Source organism: Budorcas taxicolor, chromosome 22 (genome assembly GCF_023091745.1).
Source record: "Budorcas taxicolor isolate Tak-1 chromosome 22, Takin1.1, whole genome shotgun sequence".
NCBI lineage: Eukaryota > Metazoa > Chordata > Mammalia > Artiodactyla > Bovidae > Budorcas > Budorcas taxicolor.
Genome location: NC_068931.1, coordinates 43,680,598 through 43,708,023, shown reverse-complemented (window position 1 = coordinate 43,708,023; position 27,426 = coordinate 43,680,598). Strand labels below are relative to the sequence as shown.

At 39.7% G+C, this 27,426-nt stretch overlaps 1 protein-coding gene across 1 annotated transcript in view; it reads left to right on the top strand.

The window, feature by feature from the left end:
• The first annotated feature begins 10,748 nt into the window (after positions 1-10,748).
• SPIRE1 (spire type actin nucleation factor 1) overlaps positions 10,749-27,426 on the top strand; it is a 139,642-nt gene continuing 122,964 nt past the window's right edge. Inside the window, exons 1-2 of the mRNA XM_052660245.1 lie at positions 10,749-11,025; positions 27,231-27,265. Coding sequence (XP_052516205.1) covers positions 10,749-11,025; positions 27,231-27,265 — 312 coding nt within the window. The remainder of the gene's footprint in view (positions 11,026-27,230; positions 27,266-27,426) is intronic.

Below are 27,426 nucleotides of genomic sequence, written 5' to 3'. Positions count from 1 at the left end.
CAGTCTGTTGCTGATTTTCTGTCGTCACAGCATTCTTTACTAGCCTCTCATGGAGTCTATCTTTTGAAATCACAGTTTTTGTTTCTTTCTTTTCTCTTTATGATAAAAGCATCCATGTGTATGTGGTGAATGTAAATCAGAGAATCATTATGTGAGGCCACTGAAAAATGAGCATCTGTGAGTGCCTCCATGGTGATGTTTGTTTTTAAGTTGAGAACAGTGCACTTTGAAGAGGCTGTAGTGGTTTAAACTTTGTGAGAAGCTGCCTGATGGGATTGCCTTGCCATCCACCCACCTCTCTGTACAGCTTCTCATTCTTTCCTGCACCCACTGGGCTTCTTATGAAAGTGACTATACCAAGTGGCTGTGCAAGTTATGCTTTTCATCGCTAATTCAACATGGCAAATAAAATGATGTTTTAGAAATTAAAATCTAAAGATACTCTAAAATTTACTTTTTAATTTTTACATATGTAATTATTTATGATATAACTTGTTTTAAAAGTCTGAAAATAATCTCTCATACCAATTTTTATTGAAAATGACCAGAAATCAGAAGTTTCTTGAGACTGACATGACTTTAGAGAATCAGTAAGATAAGAATTAAGACTTTTTGGTCTGTTACCAGAGTTACTTGCAAAGCTATCAACAGGAAAAATGGCTTGTAATTTTCAGCTTTTGGAACAAACTGTTTGTGAGGCATGTACTAGGAGGCAGACTGATCCATGAGATCACGGCTATGTTTTCTTTGAGGCTGAGCTTCCTGCATTACTGTGCCAGAGTAACACATGTACTTGTAATGCGCCTTTGGTGTAAATTCTAAAATAAATTTCCTTTTTACGCACTTTAATGGAGCCTGGCATGAATTAATGTTTTCCTTTAAAGATGGTTTATTTCCAAATATTATTTCAGTCTTTTTGTCACTAGAATTCTGCTACTCCTCTTACTAATAATTTCTTTTTAAAAATTAAATTTACATTGTATATTTAGCTCTGTCATAAATTGTTTTTCTATTAAAATTGTAAACTTTTAAAAATATAATGCTTCTAATGTTTTCATTTTGACAGTATGTGCACTAACATAGTTCTCTAGACATATGTAATATATAATAGTTATTTGTATAATAGAATGTCAGAAATCAGAAACTTCATTACTCAAGCATAAACTTGTTGAATAAAACTTATAAAATTCAGTTTCAACTAACTGAACACTCCATGTGCCCTTAAGATTGTTTCTAACAATGAGGTGGAGATTTTTAGCTATGATCAAAAACATCTTTAACCTGTCAATTCTGGGAGGTACACACATTTGAAAACCATTTTTCTACTTCTTAACAAAGACAGGAGTTGAGTCAAAAATGCAGGCTTTATATTTGAAAAATAGTGTTGCTCATAAAATAGTATCCTGTGCTTGATATCTAACCATTAGAAGGCATTAGTTAGTGAATGTGAGTTGCTTAAACTAATTAATTCACACTTTTGGTTTCTAAACAAAATAGATTAGACTATAGTTTCGTAATTTTTTTTCTTTACCTCAGATAACAGTTTTGTACTTTCTACTTTAAGTAAGTACAGGAGTTAGATCTGTTTTTAACATGCATGTACCTTTTATACCAATGAGAGTAGCATTGCTTTCCAGCCGTTGGTAGCTAAGAAGTTATTTGAGACTAGCCAAAACCTATGTAAAATCTTAACAAAGTAACCAAACACATAAGCTAGAAGCGTCCAATTTTGAAGAACCTTTCCTATAGCTCATACCACACTCTGTCTAACGTGCAAGTTCAGTTATAATTACCAACTCGTATTCCTGCTGTACCAGGCTGTTCTGCTGTGCTGGTACCTGACATTTCAAGTATCACTACTTTGTTACAAGTTTTGAAATTGGGAAGTTTGAGAATCTTCCAACTTTGTCCTTCTTCAAGATTGTTTTGGCTGTTCTGGGTACTTTGCAATTCCATATAAATTTTATAATCAGCTTGTCGATTTCTACATAAAGGCAGGCAGGGTAGTAGGGTTGTCTCAAGTTTGTGCCTTGTTTTGTGGAGTGTCACTGCCTTAATGAATGCGAAGCCTTAGGATCATGAGCATGAGTTGCCTTCATATTTCTTTTAAATCTTTAATTTCCTTCAACGATGTTTTGTGGTTTTCCGAGTGTGAGTTTTATACTTCTTTTGTTACATTTATTCCTATTATTCTTTTTGATGCTCTTGTAACTGGATTTTTTTTTTTTTGATTGTTAATTGCAGGTGTATAGAAATAACAACTGATTTATGTGTATTGATGTATCCTGCAACCTTGCCGGACTCATTTATTTTAACAGTTTTTCTGTCTTTTGTTGGATTCCTTAGGACTCTATACACAATCATGTTGTCTGCAAGGAGAGAGTTTTTCTTTTCCAATCTGGATGTCTTTTACTTATTTTTTTATTTATTTGCCTAATTGCCCTGGCTGCTACCCCCAGCACAGTGTTGAATAGAAGTGGTGAAGGTGGGCATCCTTGTCTTGTTCATGATCTCAGGGAAAATCATCTATTCTTTTACTATTAAGTGTGATGTTAACTGTTTTTTTTCCACTGATGCTCTTTATTAGGTTGAAGGATTTCCATTTTATTTCCAGTTTAAAAAAAATGTTATCACAAACGTTTACCAGGTTTTGTCAAATACTCTTTCTGTGTCTATTGAGGTAATTATATGATTTTTGTTTCTTATTCTGTTGATATGATGTATTACATAAATTGATTTTCAAATGTTAATCCAACCTTGAAATTCTGGAATGAATTGTACTTGGTCAAGGTGTATAATTCTTTTTATGTGTTGCTGTGTTCATTTTGTTAATATTATTTTGTTGAGGATTTTTGTGTCTATATTCATAAGTGATACTCATTAGTAGTTTATTTTTCTGGTGTCTTTGGTTTAGTTAAAAGATGTTAAATTGGAATCTTCAGCTTTTAATAAACCTGATCATAAGAACTGGTTAAATAGATTGTATATTTTAAGTAGAGGTTATTTTAAATATGGTAAATGAAATTAATTCAGTAGTTCCTTCTTTGTAATTTTCCATGGAAATACTAGGTTCTTTTTCAAACACATGTTCAGAATTAATTGCAGTCTTCTTGAATGTCTTTACATGGTATATTTTTATTCTAAAGTACATGTAATAAGATTCTAATCAGTTGGTATTCTACTTAGTCACCAACTAGTGATTGTTAGAAAATGCAAGTTTTTGTGCTGTAATCTGTACAGGTAAGACCTGATGGAGGTCTCATGTCTGACTTGATAACTGTAACAGCAGCAGGCTGCTCTCTCTGGGCTGAGACTCATTTGCCTGTTTGTAAAATGGGATTATGGGAAGGGCCCTGCCTGGAGTTGTGGGTAATCCCTTGTTATCTTTTACAACACTTCTTTTATGTTATAAACTCTTCTTAGTTATTTTACACATTTTTAGGTGCTTTGAAAGAGTTTTCAGTTTTAATGTTGTATTTAAAATAATTAAGGCAAATTTAAGATGCTAAGTATGTGCTGTTAGGCGTTTAATTTTGTCATGTTCGTTTCATTGTCTTGCATGAGGACATTTTTTACTAAGTGGAGAAAAATCAGTGTAGGTATAAATAGGTAGATAGCTGAGAATTTAAAATATCCCTAGATGTGCTTGTAGGAATGTTTTATAAATAAATGTCTTCTATCTTATGTGTTAAATCAGAATAAAGGTTGTGAATAGTTGGCATAAAGTATCTGGGTGCTGACTTCACTGCTCTGCTTTAGATGAGGAAAGTTGACCCAATATTTATAATCCTATAACATAAATAAAATTTAAGTTTACTTCTGCTAAAAAGAAGATAATCTAGTTAAAACTGAAAACTTCAATGGCATTTTGAAAGTGTTACAGGTAAAGAATGATCATTACTTACCAAATCTTGCAAGGGAATAATAATAATACCATTAAAAGAATAGTTAGGAAGTTTGTTTAAAATATTGGAGAGCTTCAGGTTGAAATCTGGGAATCATATCTTTATGAATTTCAATGTCAGTGATTTTCTTCTAAAGATTCTTTAAAAGGGTTTGATGACTAGGCAGAAAGTAGGAGCAAGGGTTGCACTTTCAGCTGAGACGAATGAGCATGCATAGCAAATAGCAGAAAGGAAGACATTGTGCTCCATGAATGACCCTTGAGAAAGGATTAAGTGGCCACAGGAATTCAGGTTCTCAGGACAGTGAGTGAATAGACATGAAAATACAGCTATATCCATAACCTTGCACAAAAATCACCAAGGCAAGGCTTAAAAGATAACTAGAAGGTGGTTCATTCATTGCTCAATTTAATTAAAAGGCAAACCATATGTGTGTTGGTTATGTGTTGACTTTGAAAAAGAAATGAGCCTTTCACGGGGTCAGAGAAAAATTCTAGACTTGAGGGCAGCTCCACCTTTTATCTGTGTACATTAGGGGAAAAGACAAGGTTTTTGGAGTAAAAAGAAAGAGCCAGTTTTCTTTCTTTCTTTTTTTAATAAAGATATTAACAGAGGTTTGAAAAAAGTTTAGCTTCACCTCATCAGTAAGGTATGACTAGTCTGAAAATGGATTATGTCTCTTCACCTTAAACAACCTGAAATTCTGGTCTCTTAAAAGTTTCGTTGAGAATTCTATATTTTCAAGAAATTACTGTTAAACATCAACATCTTACTATCAAATACAGATATTTTTGTACTGTTGTGTTATTTTCTATTTCCCACTGGGATTAAGAAGTTAAGCTACTGCTTAGCTTTTGAAATCCAGTGAGAACTTTAAGGTAACATGGCTAAAACAGAGGATCTGGAAAGCTTATGTTGTAGGAAGTAAATTTGGATTACTTTGGCAACTGGCAGTAATTTAAATCATATAACCCCTGCAGATTCAAATTTCCCTAAGAGTGAAGTAGTGACTTGGCTAAAAATTTAGGTCTCTTGAGGTCTTTTCCAAATCAAATCTTAACTAATTGAAGCTAATAATTTCACTAACATTCATGATAAGAATACCATCTTTCCTTCTTTTTTTTTTTTCAAATTTTATTTATTTATTTGGCTGCTCTGGGTCTTAGTTGTAGCATGTGGGATCTAGCTCCCTGACCAGGGATTGAACCTGGGCCCCCTGCACTGGGAGCTCAGAGTCTTAGCCATTGGACCACCAGGGAAGTCCCTACCATCTATCTTTCTTTCTTGGTTTAGAACTAACTGTTTCAAAGAAGAATCACGTTAAGAAGTTGAAATATAACTATTGTTTGACCTTGGGTTTTCCAGAGTCCCCCATGGACATACCAATATGCTATTATTCATATATTTCACCTCACTGCTCTACTTTTCCTCATTTTTTATAGGTGGGTGTATAACTTCATCTCATCAAGGTGGGTTAGGTAAACTTATATGATACAGAAAATGTTGTGGGAAAACACTGGTTTAGGTTATAATTTAGTAAAAGGACAGTAATGGATTTTTTTTACATGTTTTCCGATAATCATATTTCTTTACCATAAAAAAAGAGCTAATTCTTTACAAGTTTATAGACTTGAGGAAAACAATTTTGTTGTGTTCTTACCTGGGCCAATGTACTTCTAGTTCTGCATATAAGGTTTGCATGACTAATTTTAAGGATTTTTGGTTAAACTTCAGTCTGATAACCCAGTGACAAGAGATGAGTTTCAAATTGCATTTAGAATTGTTGATAGAATTCCCCTCCTTAGAGGAGTGATCATGTATAGCCTTTGATGGGGATGGAGTCATGTAGATGGTGGTGAAGATGAGTGCTCTGGGGGTAACTGCTCGGGTGAAATTAAAGTGCTGATGAATTCATCAGGGAGATGGGGCATCACATCATTTATTTAAAGTGTTTAAACTATCAAAAGTTTAATTGCTGCCGCTGCTGAGTCGCTCAGTCGTGTCTGACTCTCTGACCCCATGAACTGTAGCCCACCAGGCTCCTCTGTCCATGGGGATTCTTCAGGCCAGAATGCTGGTGTGGGTTGCCATTTCCTTCTCCAGGGGATCTTCCTGACTCAATCGATCATATTGGTAGATAAGAATTTCATAGCATCTGCTTTTTATTGTACTCTTGATTGGTGCAGGTGGGATGAAGTATCAGGACTTTTCGTGCTCTGGGCTAATTGAGAGAGGTTTTATGCAGCAGAAAGAGCTGGGCTGGTCAGAATGTCTGGATCCCAGTCCTGCATCTTTAGTCACCAGCCCTGTGTTTTGTTGTGTTTATGATGTCATCCGTAAGATAAATAATGTCTGACCTTCAAGTTGTATAAGTGAGGAAAGCACTTTGAAAGTATAAAAAAATTCACTGTAAAGTTATAAGGTATTATAATTGTGGGCAGAGAAAATTTAGGTGATAACACTGAAAAAAATATGCTGTTCTATTTTTTTCCTTTTTGGTGCACTTTTCTAGGTGAATGTGCCTCTTAGGAGCAGTTATCTGAGAGTGTCTGGGATAAGCGTGGGCTGCACAGGCAGCGTGTCCCCCGAAAGGCCGTGCTCCCTGAAAGACTCAGAGCAGCTCAGCCAGCATGTCCAGAGTGTGAAACACGAAGTACATTTATTCTGCGAAAATGATAAGTAAATATAAGATGATAAAACATCTCAAGGATTCCATTGTTTAATAAATATATAACAGCAAAATCAATAAAAACTAAAACTACATTCAGAGTAAATAACACAGGCCACCACTTTTCACAGACCTCAGCATCTGAAGATGGCATTCAAATGTTGATCTGAGTTGTGCAGACATTTTAACTACAGAGTGACTTTTTAAAGGTAGTGAAGCCACAGAATAAGAAAATGACAGAAATTGGAACAAAGTAAACTACATAAAGATGTTTGAATCTTTGAATTTGAGTTGAGAATGAGAAACTGAGAAGGTTCCGAGCTACACCACAGTGTTGGTTGAACCTGCAGAGGTGGTGTCAGCCTCTGAGAGCCTCTGAGTTGTCAGTGGTCACTTTCTAAGAGTCCTGGGGGTGATAGACAGTTGGGGCTTATCCAGATTGCAAAGGGTTCTGAAAAATCATATAAAAATTAGTACAAATACACTCTGTATAAAAAAGCATCAAGTGTTTGGGGGTATACAATGAATGGATTTATAACAGAAGATAGCTAGGATTTTTAAGGATTTACCTTTTACTTTTTCTGCATACAGAAGGAACATCAAACATTTAACTAGTCATCTTCAGTTCAGTTCAGTTCAGTTCAGTCTCTCAGTCATGTCTGACTCTTTGTGACCCCATGAATCGTAGCACGCCAGGCCTCCCTGTCCACCACCAACTCCCAGAGTTTACTGAAACTCATGTCCGTCAAGCTGGTGATGCCATCCAGCCATCTCATCTTCTATCATCCCCTTCTCCTCCTGCCCCCAATCCCTCCCAGCATCAGGGTCTTTTCCAATGAGTCAACTCTTTGCATGAGGTGGCCAAAGTATTGGAGTTTCAGCTTTCACATCAGTCCTCCCAATGAACACCCAGAACTGATCTCCTCTAGGATGGACTGGTTGGATCTCCTTGCAGTCCAAGGGACTCTCAAGAATCTTGCCACAACTTAATTCCACATATGCTCACAAAGGCAAGAAATTTAAACACAATATATCAGTAATGAATTTGGCAAAAATAAAAGCCCTTCTGTTGTATGTAATATTGTATATTCCTATGATTTAGTGCCAAAATATTTTTCTTGCTAAAATCTATTCATATTAAAAAAAATTATCACTTAGGAAGGGAAAAAAATCCTGTTGTGAATCTTTTTAAAGACTACATCTTTTAAAGTTAACATTGAAGGTTAAATTTGGATTTCTTCTCCTCACTTCTGCTCTCTTCTTTCTGTCATTGTTCTCCTGAGATTTATTTACTGCCCTATGCCAGGATTACCAGGTGTCTGGCTCATGGGTTGCTCAGTTGATTAAATCATTTGGTGGTTTTCTTTTTTTTTTCAGTTCAGTGGCTCAGTCGTGTCTGACTCTCTGCAACCCCATGGACTGCTGCACGCCAGGCCTCCCTGTCCATCACCAGCTCCCAGAGTTTACCCAGACTCATGTCCATTGAGTCGGTGATGCCATCCAACCATCTCATCCTCTGTCATCCCTTTCTCCTGCCTTCAATCTTCCCCAGCATCAGAGTCTTTTCAAATGAGTCAGTTGACCATTATCAGGTGACCGAAGTATTGGAATGTCAGCTTCAACATCAGTGAACATTCAGGTCTGATTTCCTTTAGGATGGACTGGTTGGGTCTCCTTCCAGTCCAAGGGACTCTTAAAAGCCTTCTCCAACACCACAGTTCAAAAGCATCAATTCTTTGGCACTCAGCTTTCTTTATAGTCCAACTCTCACATCCATACATGACTACTGGAAAAACCATAGCCTTGACTAGACGGACGTTTGTTGGCAAAGTAATGTCTCTGCTTTTTAATATGCTGTCTAGGTTGGTCATAACTTTTCTTCCATGGCAAGTGTCTTAATTTCATGGCTGCAGTCATCATCTGCAGTGATTTTGAAGCCCCTCCAAAATAAAGTCTGACACTATTTCCACTGTTTTCCCATCTATTTGCCATGAAGTAATAGGACTGGATACCATGATCTTAGTTTTCTGAATGTTGAGCTTTAAGCCATCTTTTTCACTCTCTTTTACTTTCATCAAGAGGCTCTTTAGTTCTTTGCTTTCTGCCATAAGGGTGGTGTCATCTGCATATCTAAGGTTAATGATATTTCTCCCGGCAATCTTGATTCCAGCTTGTGCTTCATCTAGCCCAGCGTTTCTCATGATGTACTCTGCATATCAGTTAAATAAGAAGGGTGACAATATACATACAGCCTTGATGTACTCCTTTTCCTGTTTGGAACCAGTCTGTTGTTCCATGTCCAGTTCTAACTGTTGCTTCCTGACCTGCATACAGATTTCTCAAGAGGCAGGTCAGGTGGTCTGGTATTCCCTTCTTTTTCAGAATTTTCCACAGTTTGTTGTGGTTTTTTGAGGAAGGACAAAAATGTTTGTGACTTTTGGCTGTAATTAAGTGCAACACTGCAGCAATATCCCATAAGGCCAGAAGATGGTGCTATTGTCTATCAAAGTAGACCATTCCTCTGTTTCTCTGTATTACTCAAAACCAGTGCTTTAGAGGCCTCCCTAGAGGCCAGTTATTAAGACTCCAGGCTTCCATGGCAAAGGGTTGGGGTTTCATCCCTGGTAGGGGAACTAAGATGCCACAAGGCAGAGTCAAACAAAAACAAAACTAATAAAGTCATCTGTATTCTCAAAATTCACACGGGGTCTAAACTTTTAAAACAGCAAAAATTTAGCATTAGTTTCTATGTTTTTAATCAAGAGGTTTTGTATATCTACATCTATCCTATCTATGTCATCATGTAAGGAATTTGACCTTTGTCTTTTCGGGGATGTGGCACACACAGTGCATTTTTTACAAATTGGATTATAAACCGGTAATTAAGTGACATTACTTCAAAGGTTTGTTTTGTATATCTTGTAATGAAATTATAATAGAGTGCCCACGGAGAAGCTTTTCCTTCCTCTTTCAAAGTCTTATCTATTCTTGCTTTTTGTCTTCTCCCTATTCCTGCTTTATGTACTGTGGTGTCTTAGGCATTAAGAATCGACTTGTATTAATAATTTCTACTATAAGATGCAGTTGTTGAGGGTGCAATATCTAACACTGCACATAAAACTGCCTTAAAATGTTTATTGGTATTTACCATTAGATACATACCTTACTGATTGATGCTTTCAACTCTGTAAGGTTCTCATACAGGACTAGTCTGAGAGTGGAGTGTTACCAATTAAACTCATTTGCCAAGGAGCGATTGTTTTATCCAAGAACTCTCTCTTATCACACACTTAATGGTCCATCGTGGCCCAGGAGGATTTTTTTCCTTTTCTTCTATGGCTAAATGCCCGTGTGATAGCGGTTCATGAGGTGTGAACAGACTGGGTTAGCTTGGCTATGTAGGCGTGTGGTCACTGGGAACATTATCTTGGTGAAAAGTTGTACAAACGTCACAAACGAATCCGAAGGACGTCTGCGATTGTTTGCTACAAGCTTGTACCCCAGGCCTTGATCCGTGCGCTTGGGAGAAGCCAGTGAGCAAAACCCATAAAGACCCTGTCCTCCTGGGGCTTCACTCCCTCGTGAAGTTGGGAGCAGAGAAGGAGGTTATCCGAGCGAACGGTCCGGTGCGTTGATGGCGACAGTCCCAACCGAGCAAAACAGGACGCGAGGGGAGAGACCAGGCGACTATGAAGTCTGTCCCAGCGTGGAGGCCGGCGTGGGTGTGATGCAGGTGCGACTGCAGGCGAGGGGCGACTCCTGGCAGCGGGGCCAACCTGGGGGCGGGGCTCGGAGTGCGCGGAGAACCGGGCACAGAGGAGGGGCGGAGCCAGGCCGTCCGTGGAGGCGGGGTTATGGGCGGGGTGCGCCCCTGGGGCGGGGCTTGGAGGGCGGGGCGAACCCCAGGGCAGTGCGCCGCGGGGCGGGGCCGCGGACGCCATTGCGCTGCCACCGGCTGGCGGTGGTCTCGTCAGGCGCGCGGGCCCACGCCTAGTCCCTCGGCCCTCCCCCAGCTCAGTTCTGCAGCCCGTACCCGGCCTGGTCTCCGCCCTGTCCCCGCGGCGGCGCGCGCGGCACGTGGGGCGGGGTTCCGGGGATGAGGCGGCGGCGGCGCGCAGAGACGATGCTCCGCAGCTGAGGAGACGCGGCGCCCCGAGCGCGGCGCCACCCGCGGGATGGCTCAGCCGGTCGGCCCGGAGGGCGGCGAGGGGCCTCCGGACGCCGGGGCGGCCGCGGGCTCGCAGGACGCGCTGAGCCTGGAGGAGATCCTGCGGCTCTACAATCAGCCCATCAACGAGGAGCAGGCGTGGGCCGTGTGCTACCAGTGCTGCGGCTCCCTGCGCGCCGCGGACGCCGGCCGCCGCCAGCCCCGCCGCCGGGTGCGCTCGGCCGCGCAGATCCGCCTGTGGAGGGACGGCGCCGTCACCTTGGCGCCCGCCACCGGCGACGCGGGTGAGCCGTCCCCCGCGACCCCCTTCCCCCGCAGGAGGCCCGCCGCGGGCCCTTTCCCCACCGCTCGCGACCCTCAGTCCCCAGCTCCGGACCCCGGACCCTTCTTCCTCGCGGCCCCCATTTCCCACGGTCCACGGAGGACCCTCACCCGGGCGCCGGCCCCACCAGGACCCTCCCCTACCCCAGCCTTCGGCCCTCCGACCTGCTTACTTCTCAGTCTCCCGCTGGAGGACCTTGGCCGAGGCCCCGGGCCCTTCCCCCACCGCGGTCCCCCATCTCCCACGGAGGACCCCCGCCGCGCCCCGGGCCCTTCCCCCCAGCACCCCCTCCCCCGCCCCGGGAGGCCGGGGACGCTGGCCAGGTCTGCGGCCGAGCGCCGCGGGAGTGGGTTGGTGCGTGGGCGAGGGTCTGGAGGCGGCTCCGGGAGGGGGCGTGGGTCTGAGAGTCAGTTTGCGGCCTGTCGAGGCGACCAGCCGGCGGCCGGCGGGGGAGGAGCGGGGTCGGTCGTGGGACGCGCGCTCGTGCGGCTCGCGGCCGAACCCGGGTGGGATGCTCTCGGCGCTGCCCAGGTTCGCCCGCACCTGGTCCCCGGCCGCTGCGCCTTCGCAGGAAGCTGTCAGCAGATCATGGTTTTCAGAGATGGGCAGCGATATTCCCTCGGTTGGAAATGTAAAGAAATCTGAGCCCTGAGGGGAATTCTGCTATTTGGGGAGAAATGAAGAGACTGGTTAAAAACAGACAAACAATATAATACGATTTCCCTGTACGTTAAAATTTATTGTAATGAAAAACAGGCTTGTAAAGTAAAAAGTTGACTGGATGTCGGATAGAATGGGTTTTACTTAGGTTATTATCTAATGTAAATTCTTTGGGATTATCACCTGCCCATCAGTGTATAGCTGCAGTTTACCCAACTAAGAGATTGGTAATATGTTTCTTCTATTAGTTTTTGTTTAATTCAGTCTTCTGAGGGACAAATATGTTAAAAACATTTAAAAAATCTACTCTTAGTTTTAGAAAGTTGATGGAAGTGTCAGAATGCTTAAAGTGAAAGATGTACTTCAGAATAGAGTTTTAATGAAAATTCTTATTGATTAGAATAGAGAACAGTCAAAAGAGTGTGTTATCAGTTCTGTCAATTCCAACAGAACATTTATTATTTATATTTGGTGTTGGGTAAACAGATTTTTAGAATTTTGTTTAAAGCCAGTCTTTTAATGATTGTTTTGAAATTATTTCAAGCAAATTTTTAGTTTATTTGATGTGTCTATTGCTTTTAAACTTGGACAATATTAGTGGGAAATAGTTGCAGTTATAATTTATTTACAGTGTATTAATATGATATGAAAATATACTTTTATAAAATACAGCAAAACCATGCCTGGAGATCCAAGATTTCAAGGGGAAAAGTGTTTGTGTGCAGCCTGCTTTTAGAAGTCGCATTAGTTGTGATGACTTCTAGAAAGAACAAACTTCTTTTTGTTTACATTATCCTTGAATTTAATCCCAGATTTCAAGTTGTGTTTGTGAACCTACCAGTGGTTTAGTTGTCAAAGATTGATGGATTCTGGTGGTAGGTTTTTAAAAAGTCATAACCTTATGTTGAAATGATTTACATTTTATATCATTGGTATGAATGATAATGTATTGATCTCTTGGAATACATTCTGGCTCTCTGGAGAGAATGGCAGAGTTGTTTCCCACAGCAGCAGTATTGGACTTGTAATCTATCCTTTTCCTCCTCTGTTGTGGAGAGAGTCCCATCAAAGTTGCTGAAATGGTCTTCAGCTTTTTGGGTCAATTGATTGAAAATCTGGGAAGTTCATACAAAAATATTGTTTATATTAGATAATTTCTTTCTAGTATTAAGAGTAGTTGTGTGGTGGTGGAAGGCACCATAGCTTCTGAACGTTTACTCTTGATTCTTAAGAACGCTGTACAACTTGGTACTCTGCACCCTTGTATAAATTCTGTTTTTAAGGAGAAATGGTAATCATGAACTTCCATTCTAAGAAGCACTTTTTTTTTTGTTATAAGATGTTTAGCATAATTGTTGGCATTTGATAGCATTTGTATTTTCAGATGTTATCCATTGACTTACTTTCTAAATGCAGGTTGAGGAGTGATGTGCTCAAATTCATATTGGTAACTCTTTGAATCAAATCCTGGTCTTTTAACCTCTAGCCTTTGTGGAAAGGAACAGGTTTGGTTTGATTTGGAATCATGATTCCTTCCATTTCTGGATGAGTGACCTTGAATATTGAATAGTCCTTAATTTCCCTGAGTTCAGCCTCTCATCTATAAAATGAGAATAGATCACTTTTCTCCCATGGGATGGAGGTTTAAGTGAGATGGTATGTGTAAAGTGCCCAATGCAAGGCTTGATAGGTAGCAACTACTCAGTAAAATTTAGTTCCCTCTTTCCCTGATCTTGTGGTCCTTTCACAGCACCATGGTGCTTCTGTATTTTTTTACCCAGAATTGGGACACATGTCGAGTTTATGGATTCTCAGCCTATGCACTGACATTTTTGACTGAATAGCTCTTTGTTGTGGGCACTCTCCTTTGCCTGTGTAGGGTGTTGAGCATCATCCCTGGGGTCTATCCCCCAGATGCTGGTCATCACCCGCCCCCTCTCCCAGCTGAAGTCTCCAGGCTTGGCCAGCTGTCCCTGGTTGAGAACCCCTGGTCTGGGAGGTGACAGGTGTTATTTATGGGGACTCTTTCTGCTGGTCACTGTTCCCTCTGCCGTTGTTGAATAGTTGGTTCTTACCACTATCAGCAGTGTCACTCCATTTAGTTCCATAGAAAGAAATAGCACTTCCCATTCATTCTTGGTTTTGGAATTGAATGTGGTAGCAGTAATTGATTTTTAGTTCTTGTTTTCTTTTAATAGTATCAGCACATACAGAATATCCCCATTTGGGTTGAATTAAAAAGTTAGAAATGCATTGTAAGAGAAATAGAAAAATGTAGGAGGCATGGAAATGAAACCGATATTAGAAGAAAACAAGAATGGATAATTTTATTTAGCATTCAGAAGTAACTTTAAGTCATTTACTAATGTGTCCATGATAGTAGCATGATATAGGGCTGAAGGAGATTAAAGAAGAAGGAAAAAATTAGTTCTTTAGAGAATATTTTAAGAGGCAGAAAACATGAATCAGGATCTTAAAATGGGTAGTATGTTTATGAAGTATTTCTGTGATGACAGGAGGGTGATTTGTTGGTTAGAATCAAGAGGGTATGTGATTTATCTTAGGTGGCTTACTTAAAATTTTAATTTTCCCCAGTGTTTATGTGTTTGTAGTCATAAAAAGACATTATTGCCTGGTATAAAAGTTTCTTATATACATGTTGATGAAGTTTTCATTCACATCATTAATTCAGAAGTTAGACACTCACTCAGGCTCCTGATACACAATCTTCTATTTATCACCGGTGCACTTGACTGACCTTCAGACCAGTTTTAATATACCTGTTCTTTAGAGAGTAGTCATTGATAGGATTTAGTTTGTATTCCCGGCTCTGCTAGAGTAGAATGTGTTTTTCCTGTGATCCACAGGAGTTATTAACAGTAGTTCTAGAGCTGAGAACTGCTGTATGATCTTAGCAGCCCTGTGGACCTTAAATAGCCATCTGATGAAAATATTTTTGATGTATATTTAGCTTTAGATGTATAAAGAACACTTTCAAAATTATGAGCACATCTTGGTTTAAAATAATGGTAAGATTGGTAATAAGTTTTTCCAGGAAGAACAGTGGAATGCATATTATTAAAGACATCCCTTGATGTAGGGGCCATTGGGGCTTTGTTTGGAATTTGAGAAGAGATGTGATCAGTGAGGCTTCCTGGCAGGGTTCATACCATTTGATGGGTATTGAATAATATCCTTTTTGAATTTAAAGAGAGTAGTGAAAATATGTGTGAAAACATTAATTTTTGTCAAAGTAGTGAAAAGTAGTGAAAGGTCAAAGTAGTGAAAACATGTTTTAAAACATTAATTTTTTTTTTATTCTTCATATTTTTTCTTGAGTGTACGCATCCTTATTGTTAAATGAAAGGAATACTTGAGATGTATGTGCCCAGGGTAGAGGTCAGGGGTGAATGACAGTGTTATGGGTTGGTGAAATACCTTGTCATTTATATCAACAGATAAGAATTACTATATTTGAACAATATGTCCAGATATGTGGGCTTAATTCAATTTTAAAAACATGCGTTGAGTCCTTTCTGTGTGCGTGCAGTGTTCAGGTTTCCATGGGTGATGTAAATATAAATAGGTTTAGTCATTATAGAGGAGAAAATAGAACATAAATAGAGTGACCAATTTGCCATGAAGCTAACATAGCGGAACTTGAAACCTGCTTCTCATACAGTCCCCTTCCTGGAAGGGGTTTTAACTATGTGTTGAGATGATTGTTTGCAAGATTAAGATAATTTAGCTGTAATCAGTTAAGATTGCTGTCATCATTGGCTCCAGTTTATTTTCCAACAACGAAAATCCCATAGACAGAGGAGCCTGGCAGGCTACATTCCATAGAGTCACAGAGTTTATCATAACTGAGCCCACACACACACTCACAGCCTTCCACTTGGGTCTTGTGAGAGTGGCCATAGACACTTTTGGAAGAGATTTTGGAATAATGAGAGCCCGCTGTGGCTCAGATTTAGGTAAAGAACCTGCCTTCAATGCAGGAGACCTGGGTTTGATCCTTAAGTCAGGAAAATCCCCTGGGAAAGAGCATGGCAACCCACTCCAGTATTCTTGCCTGGACAATTACATGGACAGAGGAACCTGCCAGGCTACAGCCCATGGGGTCGCAGAGAGTCGGACACCACTGAGCGACTAACATTAAGGTCTTGAAATAATTGGTTTGTGGTTTTGTATCTGTATTTCTGCCTCATGCAGAGGGTGGGCAAGTATTAGTCATATATAGATACTGGTTCGTAAGTAAGTTGGGACTCTGTGGGGAAGCTATTTGCTTTACTAAGAGTTTTTGACTAAGTTTAGAAGGAAAAAAGTCATTGATCTACCAAAGACTGTGGGTTGATAAGAGACAGTGAGTTGCACTCTGCCTGTCTTGTCTGTAAACTCGAAATAACTTTCCTACTCGATTTCTGCACAATGGCAGCAGTTCCCATCCCACCTTCACAGTAGTGTCATTGAGTCCCATGGTATTTCCCATTTGCTTCCTATTGGCTAAGTAGAAAAAAGGAAACTTCCCTCTCCCAGATACAGTACTTGTTTAAAACTATGAGGACGACATCCCTGTTGCCAAATTGCCAAATGTGATTTTTTTAAAGTAATTTTTAAAATGAGATAATTTTAGAAGAAAAGTTGCACAGATAGTGCAGAGGGTTCCTGTGTGTCTCTTAACCCTGTTCCCTCCTTGTTAATATCTTATATTTCTGGGTACATTTGTGAAAACTAACCATCAGCATATTACTGTTAACTAAACTCCCGACTTCATTTGGATTTCCCTAGTTTTCCATTAGTGTCGTTTTTCTGTTCCACAGTCCCGCCCAGAACAGCTGAGTGCATTTAGTCATTATGGCTCACTAGTCTCTTCTGCTCTGTGGCTGTTTCTCAGACTTTCCTTGTTTCTCATGACCTTCACAGTTTTGAGGAGGGTTGGCTGGGGGTTTTGCAGAATATCCTTCTGTTTAGGTTTGCCTGATGTTTTCTTGACTGGACTGATGTTTTGCATTTGCGCAGAGAGTACTAGGAAGGGGCAGGGCTCCCCTTGTCACATCGGACTTGGGCATGTGGTGTCTAGACAACACTTCTAGCAATGTGAATCTTGTTTGCCAGGCTTCTCCACTAACATTTTTACTGTTTTTGCCTCTTCTATACTTTATCCTTTGAGCTGCAATCACCGGGGTCTCCTTCTGAAGTGGTGAATATCTACTTAGTATTTTTTGAAATTCTTTTATAAGGAAGATTTGACTCTTCTCCCTGTTTGCTTATTTATTCTATCATTTATTAAGTCTGGAATCTTGTATATTTTATACTTTGTTACCTGTTACCAGGTTATTTCTTTTGTTGCTCAAATTGTTCCAACTGTGGCCATTGGAGGTTCCTTCACGTTGGCTCCTGTGTCCCTCTATGCCCCTCTCTCTTGCGTTAAGCACTTACTTTCTGCACTACACAGTGTTTCAGGGATTATCCTATATATTTTCTGCCCCAGCCATGGAATTAGATGTATCTCCAGGGAGCTCAGGGGTGGGTGTCCCTGTTGCTACTGAGGTTGTTTTATTTTTAATACAGAAGAAGAATGAAGTGGTAAAAGGCTTCATTACTTTTGTTGTTCAGATTTCATTAGATTTGAAAAGTATCTCTGTCTGGTACCTCGCCTTTACTGGCTTGCACCACTCTCTGCCTATATATTCATTCCTCTGTTCAGCGGTTGTTTACTAAACACCACAGAGCCAAGTTGAGTAGGAAGGTTCAGACAGTCTGCCCAAGCTGTTTATCATAAGCAAGCGATACCTGGGAGCTGAAGCCAGAGGAGCCTATATTGGGGTACAAACTTGGATGAACTGGAGCTGATGGGAGGTCAGTGAAATGTGGCCTGGGGTCATCTGGATTAACTGAGATACTTGGATGCTCAAGAACTGGTTTGGGATAAATCTTGGGGACATTGGCGTCCCTCTTGCAAGTTCTTCTTGCATCTCTGGGCTAGAGGTGTCCCTGAAGCAGCAGCAGAACCATGCAGAATGGTCACTGGTAACACAACTACCAGATGAAAGGTAGTTCCCTGTTTTGTGAACGTGTGTCTTCATTACAGCTCTCAAGTGCAACATGCAGATAAAATGTACTCATCCTGATGTCTTAAACCAAACAAAAGAGGTGAAAACAAAGTATCATTGGGCAAATGGTTTTTGGTGTTGTCTACATACTTTACACCATTACATGGGATCTTGATTACTTAGAGATTAGAAAAATACTGATATATATAAATAGTAGTTCAAGTTTATTAGGAAAGGTAATAATGTTTTCCCTACTTCTAACTTCTATGTAATTATTTTTGAGTGGCAGTATAATACGGTCAGGACTAGACAAGATTTTTTTTTTTTGCATGGCTTTTGAGTTTATTCAACTTAGCTGGTCCAGACTTCACTGTTCTCAGGGCAATATCTAACTGGGATTCTATTCATTTTAAATAGACATACTGTTTTGCTGCTTGCACTGTCCTCATCATACAAAGTAATACATCAAGAAAATGTTATACCAGATTTTTATGCAATTTGGGCACGTTTCACCTAGGTGCTCAACAGTTCAAAGCCGTTTTTTATTTTAGTGATGATAGGCTGATAATCAGAATCTCTTAAAGACTCTTTGGTATGTGTTGTGTCTATTTGAAAATAATTAAACCCTTGACCACTTCTCTCCTGTCTAAAAATCTAATTTGACATTTCCTCCTCAAAACTTCTTTCCTTTTTTTTTTTTTTTTTGGAAATTCAGTATACATACAGAAAAGTGCACAAATCATTAATGACACAGTCTTATAAATACTAACCTGATTAAGAACAAAAGAATATTACCAGTAGCCATCCACATTTAATCAGTGTCTTAGTTTATCACCATACCTTGGACTTGCTTGCTTGTGAACTCTATTTGTGTGGAATCTTACATTTTGTGATGTGTGTGTGTGGCTGGCTGGCTGCGTTTGTTCAACATCTTGTTAGATAGAATTATTTGTTGTTGCATGTTGCTTTATATTGTTTTTATTGCTATACACTATTCAGTTGTATGAAAATACCAAAGTTGATTTACCCGTTCTGTTGCTGATAGACGTATGAATTGTTTGGAGTTTTTGGCTATTTCAAATAGGATTGCTGTGAACTCTTCTGAATATCCGTGTGTACTTCTGTTAGGTGTGTATCTAGTAGACTTGCTGGGTTGTTGCATGTATCTCTTGAGTTTTAGTAGATGTGCCCAAGCAGTTTTACAAAGTGCTGGTTTGTGTTTACCTTTCTTACTTGCAGTGTCTCTGTTGCTCTGCATCCACCCTAATACTTGGAAATGTGGTTAACAAATAAGAAGTGTAGCTATTTGGGTTGTACATATTTTTTAAAGTACTTTGGCCACCTCATGCGAAGAGTTGACTCATTGAAAAAGACTCTGATGCTGGAAGGGATTAGGGGCAGGAGGAGAAGGGGACGATAGAGGATGAGATGGCTGGATGGCATCACTGACTTGATGGACATGAGTTTGAGTGAACTCCGGGAGTTGGTGATAGACAGGGAGGCCTGGTGTGCTGCAATTCATGGGGTCGCAAAGAGTCGGACACGACTGAGCGACTGAAGTGAACTGAATGGTTTTAAGTTTCATTTATCTGATGGCTAGTCAGGTTGAGTGCCTTTTTATGTTTATTTTTCATAAGGATGAAAAGGAACTTCTGTGAAGTTCCTGTTCAGGTCTTTTGACCGTTTCTCTATTATTATTATTTTTTAATATTTGGTCTCACTCACCTCTCTGCATGTGAAACTTAGTTCCCCAATCAGAAGTTGAGCCTGCACTCACTGTTCCTCTGGAAGCCAGAGTCTTAACCACTGGACTGCCAGGGAAGTCCCAGGTTTTTTTTCATATATATATAAAAGTTACGGTTGTAACTAACTTACTGGGATTAATTATATTCACAGTGTTTTACAACCATCACCACCATATGTTTCCAAAATTTTTCATCACCCAAACTGAAGCTGTAACCATTAAACAATAATTGCCCATTCTTCCCTTTCTAAGCCTCTGGTAACTGCTAATCTACTTATGTTACGTTTTTTGTCTCTTCTTATTTTCACATGTTCTGATTTTTGTATACTCTGGATTTGAGCCATTTGCAGCTATGTGTACCTTCTCCAGCTCTGTGACTTTCCATTTCACCTTGTTAGTGTTGTGTTTTGATGAATAGAAGTTTTTCACTGTTTCTGACATCACTCTCCTAGAAGTTTTGGTATATCGTCACATTTTATTAAGTTCAAGTATTTTTCCAATTTTCATTGTAATTTCTACTTTGATCCATGGATTATTATGTCAATTTTTATTTCTATTGAGACTGTATTTTTAGGTGCATAAAATTTAGAGTTGTGATAACTTCTTGGTAGATTGATCTGTTTGCCTGTGTGTTTATAGTTAACGTGTGTACAGTTACATTGGCTTTCTTTGGCTAAAATTTACTCAGTATGTTCCTTTTCCGTAATTTCACTATCAGTTTTTAATGTTCTTACATTTAAGGTGTCTTTTACAAGGAGGATATAGTTTGAATTTATTTTTTATCTGATGTAATCATACGTAATTTAAGTTGGATTGTGTATTTTATCTACATTTAATATAAATACTGATTTTTAAAATCAGTAATTTTCTTTATTTGGCCTCACCATTCGGCCTGCGGGATTGTAGTTCTCTGAAGTGAAAGCAATCTATAGATTCAGTGCAATCCCTATCAAGCTATCAATGGTATTTTTCAGAGAACTAGAACAAGTAATTTCACAATTTGTATGGAAATAAAAACCTCAAATAGCCAAAGCAGTCTTGAGAAAGAAGAATGGAACTGGAGGAATCAACCTGCCTGACTTCAGGCTCTACTACAAAGCCACAGTCATCAGGGCGGTATGGTACTGGCACAAAGACAGAAACATAGATCAATGGAACAAAATAGAAAGCCCAGAGATAAATCCACGCACCTATGGACACCTTTTCTTTGACAAAGGAGGCAAGAATATACAATGGAGAAAAGACAATCTCTTTAACAAGTGGTGCTGGGAAAACTGGTCAACCACTTGTAAAAGAATGAAACTAGAACACTTTCTAACACCATACACAAAAATAAACTCAAAATGGATTAAAGATCTAAACGTAAGACCAGAAACTATAAACCTCCTAGAGGAAAACATAGGCAAAACACTTTCTGACGTAAATCATAGCAGGATCCTCTGTGACCCACCTCCCAGAGTAATGGAAATAAAAGCAAAAATAAACAAATGGGACCTAATTAAACTTAAAAGCTTTTGCACAACGAAGGAAACTATAAGCAAGGTGAAAAGACAGCCTTCAGAATGGGAGAAAATAATAGCAAATGAAGCAACTGACAGAATTGATCTCAAAAATATGCAAGCAACTCTTGCAGCTCAATTCCAGAAAAATAAGCGACCAATCAAAAAATGGGCCAAAGAACTAAACAGACGTTTCTCCAAAAAAGACATACAGATGGCTAACAAACACATGAAAAGATGCTCAATATCAACCATTATCAGAGAAATGCAAATCAAAAGCAAAATGAGGTACTATCTCACACCGGTCAGAATGGCTGCCATCAAAAAGTCTACAAACAATAAATGCTGGAGAGGGTGCGGAGGAAAAGGAACCCTCTTACACTGTTGGTGGAAATGCAAACTAGTATAGCCATTATGGAGAACAGTGTGGAGATTCCTTAAAAAACTGGAAATAGAAGTGCCATATGACCCAGCAATCCCACTGCTGGGCATACACTCCAAGGAAACCAGAATTGAAAGAGACGTGTACCCCAGTGTTCATCACAGCACTGTTTACAATAGTCAGGACATGGAAGCAACCTAGATGTCCATTGGCAGACGAATGGATGAGAAAGTTGTGGTATATATACACGATGGAATATTACTCAGCTGTTTAAAAGAATACATTTGAATCAGTTCTAATGAGGTGGATGAAACTGGAGCCTATTACACAGAGCGAAGTAAGTCAGAAAAACACCAATACAGTATATGAATGCATATATATGGAATTTAAAAAGATGGTAGTGATGACCCTATATGTGAGACAGCAACAGAGACACAGATGTAAAGAACAAACTTTTGGACTCTGTGGGAGAAGGTGAGGGTGGGATGATTTGAGAGAATAGCAATGAAACATGTATATTACCATGTATGAAATAGATCGCCAGTCCAGGTTTGATGCACGAGACAGGATGCTTGGGGCTGGTGCACTGGGATAACCCTGAGGGATGGGATGGGGAGGGTGGGTCAGGATGGGGAACACATGTACACCCATGGCTGATTCATGTCAATGTATGGCAAAAACCACCACAATATTGTAAGTTAATTAGCCTCCAATTAAAATTAATTAAAAAAATAAAGTGAGTGAAAGTTGCTCACTCTTGTCCAACTCTTTGCGACCCTATGGACTATGTAGTCCACGAAATTCTCCAGGCCAGAATACTGGAGTGGGTAGCCTTTCCCTTCTCCAGGGGATCTTCCCAATCCAGGGATCGAACCCAGGTTTCCCATGTTGTGGGCAGATTCTTTACCAGCTGAGCCACATGTGAAGCCCAAGAATATGGGAATGGGTAGCCTATCCCTTTGCCAGCGGATCTTCCCGACCCTGGAATTAAACCCGGGACTCCTGCATTGTAGGTGGATTCTTTACCAATTGAGCTATCAGGGAAACCGTATAGTTCTCTGATTAGGGATCAGACCGAGGCCCCTTGCAGTGGCATTAGTGTAAATATAATAAGTATTTGACTAGTGTCAAGTATATGGAAAGGCTGTATCCCTAATAATAATAAGATTTAGTGGTCCATATTTAGCTTCTGAAAACTGACTCTTAGATCTTTTTATACTACTTGTGCTAGAGCACTTTTTAAAGAAATTGAGTCAGTTTTTTCCCCTTGTATTTCCCATTTTCTCCGCTGACTAATCTAATTGGAAGCCAAATTCCTATCTAGTATACTCCCTTAGTAGTTTATATTTGTGAGAGATATAGATATATATGGAAATATATGATGAGTAGTGGTAGAATGCCAGTGACAGTCCCCATAGGTTGTCTGGTCCTGGCTTTGCCATATCTTCCTGGATTTTAGTGAAACAGCATGTTAGAGGAATCTCCATTAATGTCTTCATGTATTCGTTTCACCAGTACTTGGGTGTCTTCTAAGTGTACTGGACTAAATGTTGAAGATACAGAGGGAAAGGAAGTACACTCAAACTTTCAAGAAGGTCACAGGAGCATAAATGAACACTTACAGTCCAATGATTCCAAATAGTAGAGACATACAGAAAGCTGTGTGAGTCCAGGGAGAGAGGGACTGACTCTGCTGGTGTGACATCAGGGAGGTATCACAGGGGAGCTCTGTTGATGGGGTCTGGAAGGATGAGCAGTGGGATCACAGGAGAAGAGCATGCTCAGCAGAAGCAGCAGTCAGCACAGAGACTTAGAAACGTGGGAGAACTGTCAGAGAGCAGTAGTACACGAATTGTGGTATGGCACGTGTGTGACACCCACATCCCCATACCAAAAGCAGGCGCTGCGTAATCATTCATCACATTTTTGCTGCTAAATTTATAAGTATCTCCAGTTCTCAGCAGGGTGCTTCAGGCAGTCACTGCCAATTGTTTGGAGTTGGCACATGAGACTGAACCTGTCTGTCCTCTCTGCAGTGGGCGTCCACTGTGCCTGGAGCGTCGGATGTGTGTGGGAAGGGTGGACGAGGAGATCAGCTAGAAAGGTATGTGGGAGGGCTCAGGTGATGAAGGCCTTTTTGTGTCTCGCGACTGAGTTTGTATTTATAGTCTGTATAGGTGGTGGATAGCTATAGAAGCATTTTAAGCAGGAAAATGATGTAAGCAGACTCCTCTGGGAAGATAAGCTTTGTAGAAGATGGATTGAACTGAGTAAGCTGAGGGCAGAGACACCACTGGGCATTTCATACTATCATTAGGTCTTAGTAGCCTCTAAGTTGGAGAAGGCAATGGCACCCGACTCCAGTGCTCTTGCCTGGAAAATCCCATGGATGGGGAGCCTGGTGGGCTGCAGTCCATGGGGTCGCTAAGGGTCGGACACGACTGAGCGACTTCACTTTCACTTTTCGCTTTCATGCATTGGAGAAGGAAATGGCAACCCTCTCCAGTGTTCTTGCCTTGAGAATCCCAGGGATGGGGGAGCCTGGTGGGCTGCCATCTGTGGGGTTGCACAGAATCGGATACTACTGAAGTGACTTAGCAGCAACAGCAGCAGCCTCTAAGTTACCAAACCGGTTAGGAGTGTTATGGCTGTTCAGACCAAAGGTAATGGAATAGGGAGAAAGAGTCTGAGGGTGATTTAAGAAATAGAATGGCACATGGCTGTTTAGTTTTTGACGTGTCAGTGGGAAGAAGGAAGGAATCTTGGGAGGCTCTCAGGCTTACTGCCTGGGTGCTTATGGGGTGGGGAGGGTGGGATGGACAGGAAGGGGTGGGAAGATGATGACTTAATTCTTGCTGGAAACTAAGTTGGTCCAGAAAAAATATTTTTCTTATGGCGTCATGTTGATTCCTATCAAGTTCCTTAGCTCTTCCGAAAGGTTGCAAATCAACTGTTTAATGTCACATGGTATTGTGGTAAGAACATAAAGAGTTGCCTGTAGAAGATGTGGTTTGATTCTTGGTCTAGAGACTATCACTTAGTTCTAACCTCAGGCAATCCATATCACCCCTCTGACTCTATTTCTTTGTCTGTAAAGGGGAAATAATATCCAGCCCTTCTTACAAAATTGTTAGGAGAATCAAATGAGGAAATTTATGTAAGGGTATTTTGTCAACACATATATTGCACATATATTTTAACTGAGTCATTTCTTCCCTTTATAAAAAGATGAATGTTTCAAGATACTTTGATTCCAGGTTGATAAAGAACTACTAAAACAGTCTTAAGTAAATATATATATTTGGAGTCCATAAAGTGATTCTTGAGTTTGAAAAAAATCTGGTGTTGTTTTTCATATTGTAATTAGATCTTAGTTGCCTTAGGTCTTGCACTAGGGTTTTAGTATAGATTGTAAGGGTCTGAGAAGAGTTTAGCAGAATGTTAGAGAAAGTTAATTAGTGTTTGACCACCATGTATACTAGCTTTAAATTGAAAAGTCATGTAATATTCTTGAACTTAGCTTTCTTTCACTTTATCACTTTCTAACTTGATAGTCACTTATTCATACTTTAGCCTCTTTAAATCCTTGGGAGAGTATTGGGGAGCTTATTTACATTAATAGTAAAAAAGAATGTAAATACAACTTTTTGCCCTGAACTGTTGGAACCAATTTCATTTGAGAACTGTTAAGACATAGTTTCGATGAAACAGTTGGTTCATTCTGTTGTCTGAGGTATATAAAATTAAGTTATATTGGTGGGAAATGATGAAAATCTGTTTAAAAATTTTATAATGATAGTTGCTCCCTAACTCTGACCTCCTTTCACAATTAAGAATCGTTTTGATTCTATTTGCATTTGAAGAACTTAGTATGTTACTCATAAAATACTCATAAAAGTGTATATATATAGTAAAATTTAAATAGTGAGATGTTTGCCGAGGTAGTTTTCATAGTGTAAATCAGATATTCTCAGTCCCAATAGAGGACAGGTAACTCACTGGGGCAGATGATCTGGATGGCAGTTTAGGCCATATCTAAAGGAGGTGCCTCTTGGCTGGGAGAGTCTCGGCCTTGAGCAGAGGCCACCGTGGGGAGGAGACTCTTAGGAGACTATGTTGATAGGAAGCATGAGAACATTTGGGATTAACACTTGCCAGTTGACTTCGTTTTATGATTTGCTGTCAATTTTGATTCCCCTCCATGTTCTCCTTGTTCGTGAAGAAAGTGGTATAGTGCCGTGAGGTCTCATGAAATTTAGACAGTTACTGTCTGGATTAATGTCACAAGGGGAATTTTTGTAACCCAAATCCACACTGTACATAAAAAGAACCACAACTCTGGTCATCTCATCCCAGCACAGGAGTGTCAGAAGTGTGGCCTCCGCAGGGCCCGTCCCTTCTGTGCCAGTGGAAATATCATTGAGTGGTCCTGGGCTCCTACTTGCGGTCCCCCTCGGAACTCGCCTGGAGGCAGCATGCTGAACAGCCACTACCCTTCAGCTAGAATCTGCACAGAAGGGAAGCCTCTGTGCTACGCAGACTTTGAGTGTTGCCAAATTACGTGAAGTAGACAAAGATAATTTTTGACTTTTGTTGAAAATATGCTGAAACTGAAGTAATTATTTTCAGTGGAAAATACTTGTCGTTTAATGATACTTGTTCTATGAAATAATATAAAGTTTAGTTAATTAAGGTTGCTAAGTAGAAAGAAAAAAATAACACTCTTGATAGTTAGCAAAGCATATTATTAGACCTTTCATTTCAGAACAGGCTGTTACATTTGGTTCCTCTGGTGCCACAGAATAGGTTGGGGGGGTTTGGTGGTGGAGCGGGAACAGACATTGGAGTGTTAGCTCTGTGAGGCCGTCAGCTGGTCTTACTCACTGGTGAGCCTGCAGAGCCAGCAGTATCATTGTAGACTCTAAGCTATATAAATCAGACTGATGAACATTCCCTGTAGGGTAGATGTAGGGGTCCTGGGCTGGAGAGGAGGAGTGAGTAAGGAGGGGAGGGAAAGAAGTTGAGATAAATGTGTATTTGAACTTAGGATGATGAGATTTAAGACGTGTATACTGGGAAAATTAAGTTTTTTACTATCCAATGTAAATGTATGCTATTTACTCTTTTTGTTAAAACATTTTCATAAATGGTTCTCCTTTAAAATAACTATGTTTTAACCACCCAAGTTAACAGAAATATATAAGTATACATGCTCTCTGGTATTATGTCTCAGTGATGAGAAAATATTGATGTTTGTACGGCAAAATATTATTCAGTCTGGTTATTCTTTAGTTGATCTTCTGTTGGGAGAATTGCTAAATTAATTATAGTGTTGTGTCTATATATTATACAAAAACTACTGTTATATGTTAAATAAGAATTTAAAACATTTCTGCCTTAATTGAAATGATCACTGTACCTTTAAGCTGGAAATGTATTTAGGGAAGACACCGAGAGTCTTTTAAAGACTTTTCTTAAAAGTGTTTTAAATGGTAGCTCTTAAATGCCTTTAAAGTAAAGAAAGCAAGAAAAAGTATTTTGTTTTGCTTTCTTTATATATGTGTAATATGTTTTATATTTTATTACAATTAAGCATGTTCTTTCCATCTTTTTCTTGATTATTCTCTTATGAAACTTTTTTAAACTTAAATCTCTGAGCAGGAACTTCTAGAATAATTGGTCACACTAGAACCTTTTTGTGGCACAGATTTTCACAGACATAATGAAGCTGTAGTCAGAATAACTCAGATTTTTTTTTTTTTTGTCAGTGATTTAAAAAAATACCCCAAATCCTCTGAAAAGTAACTTTTTGTATTTTTATTACAGGTAAAGTGGAATATTCACATTGTACAGAAACTGAGGTAAGAGAAATGTTAAAATATTTCTTAGTAATAACCCAGCTTTACACTTCTGTTTACACTACCTTGAGTTACTGAAATATCTCACTGTGGGTTTTGGTCTTCTGATAAGGATGTGTTGAGAACAGGTATATATTTATTATATTTAGGAAGAGTAAAATGTA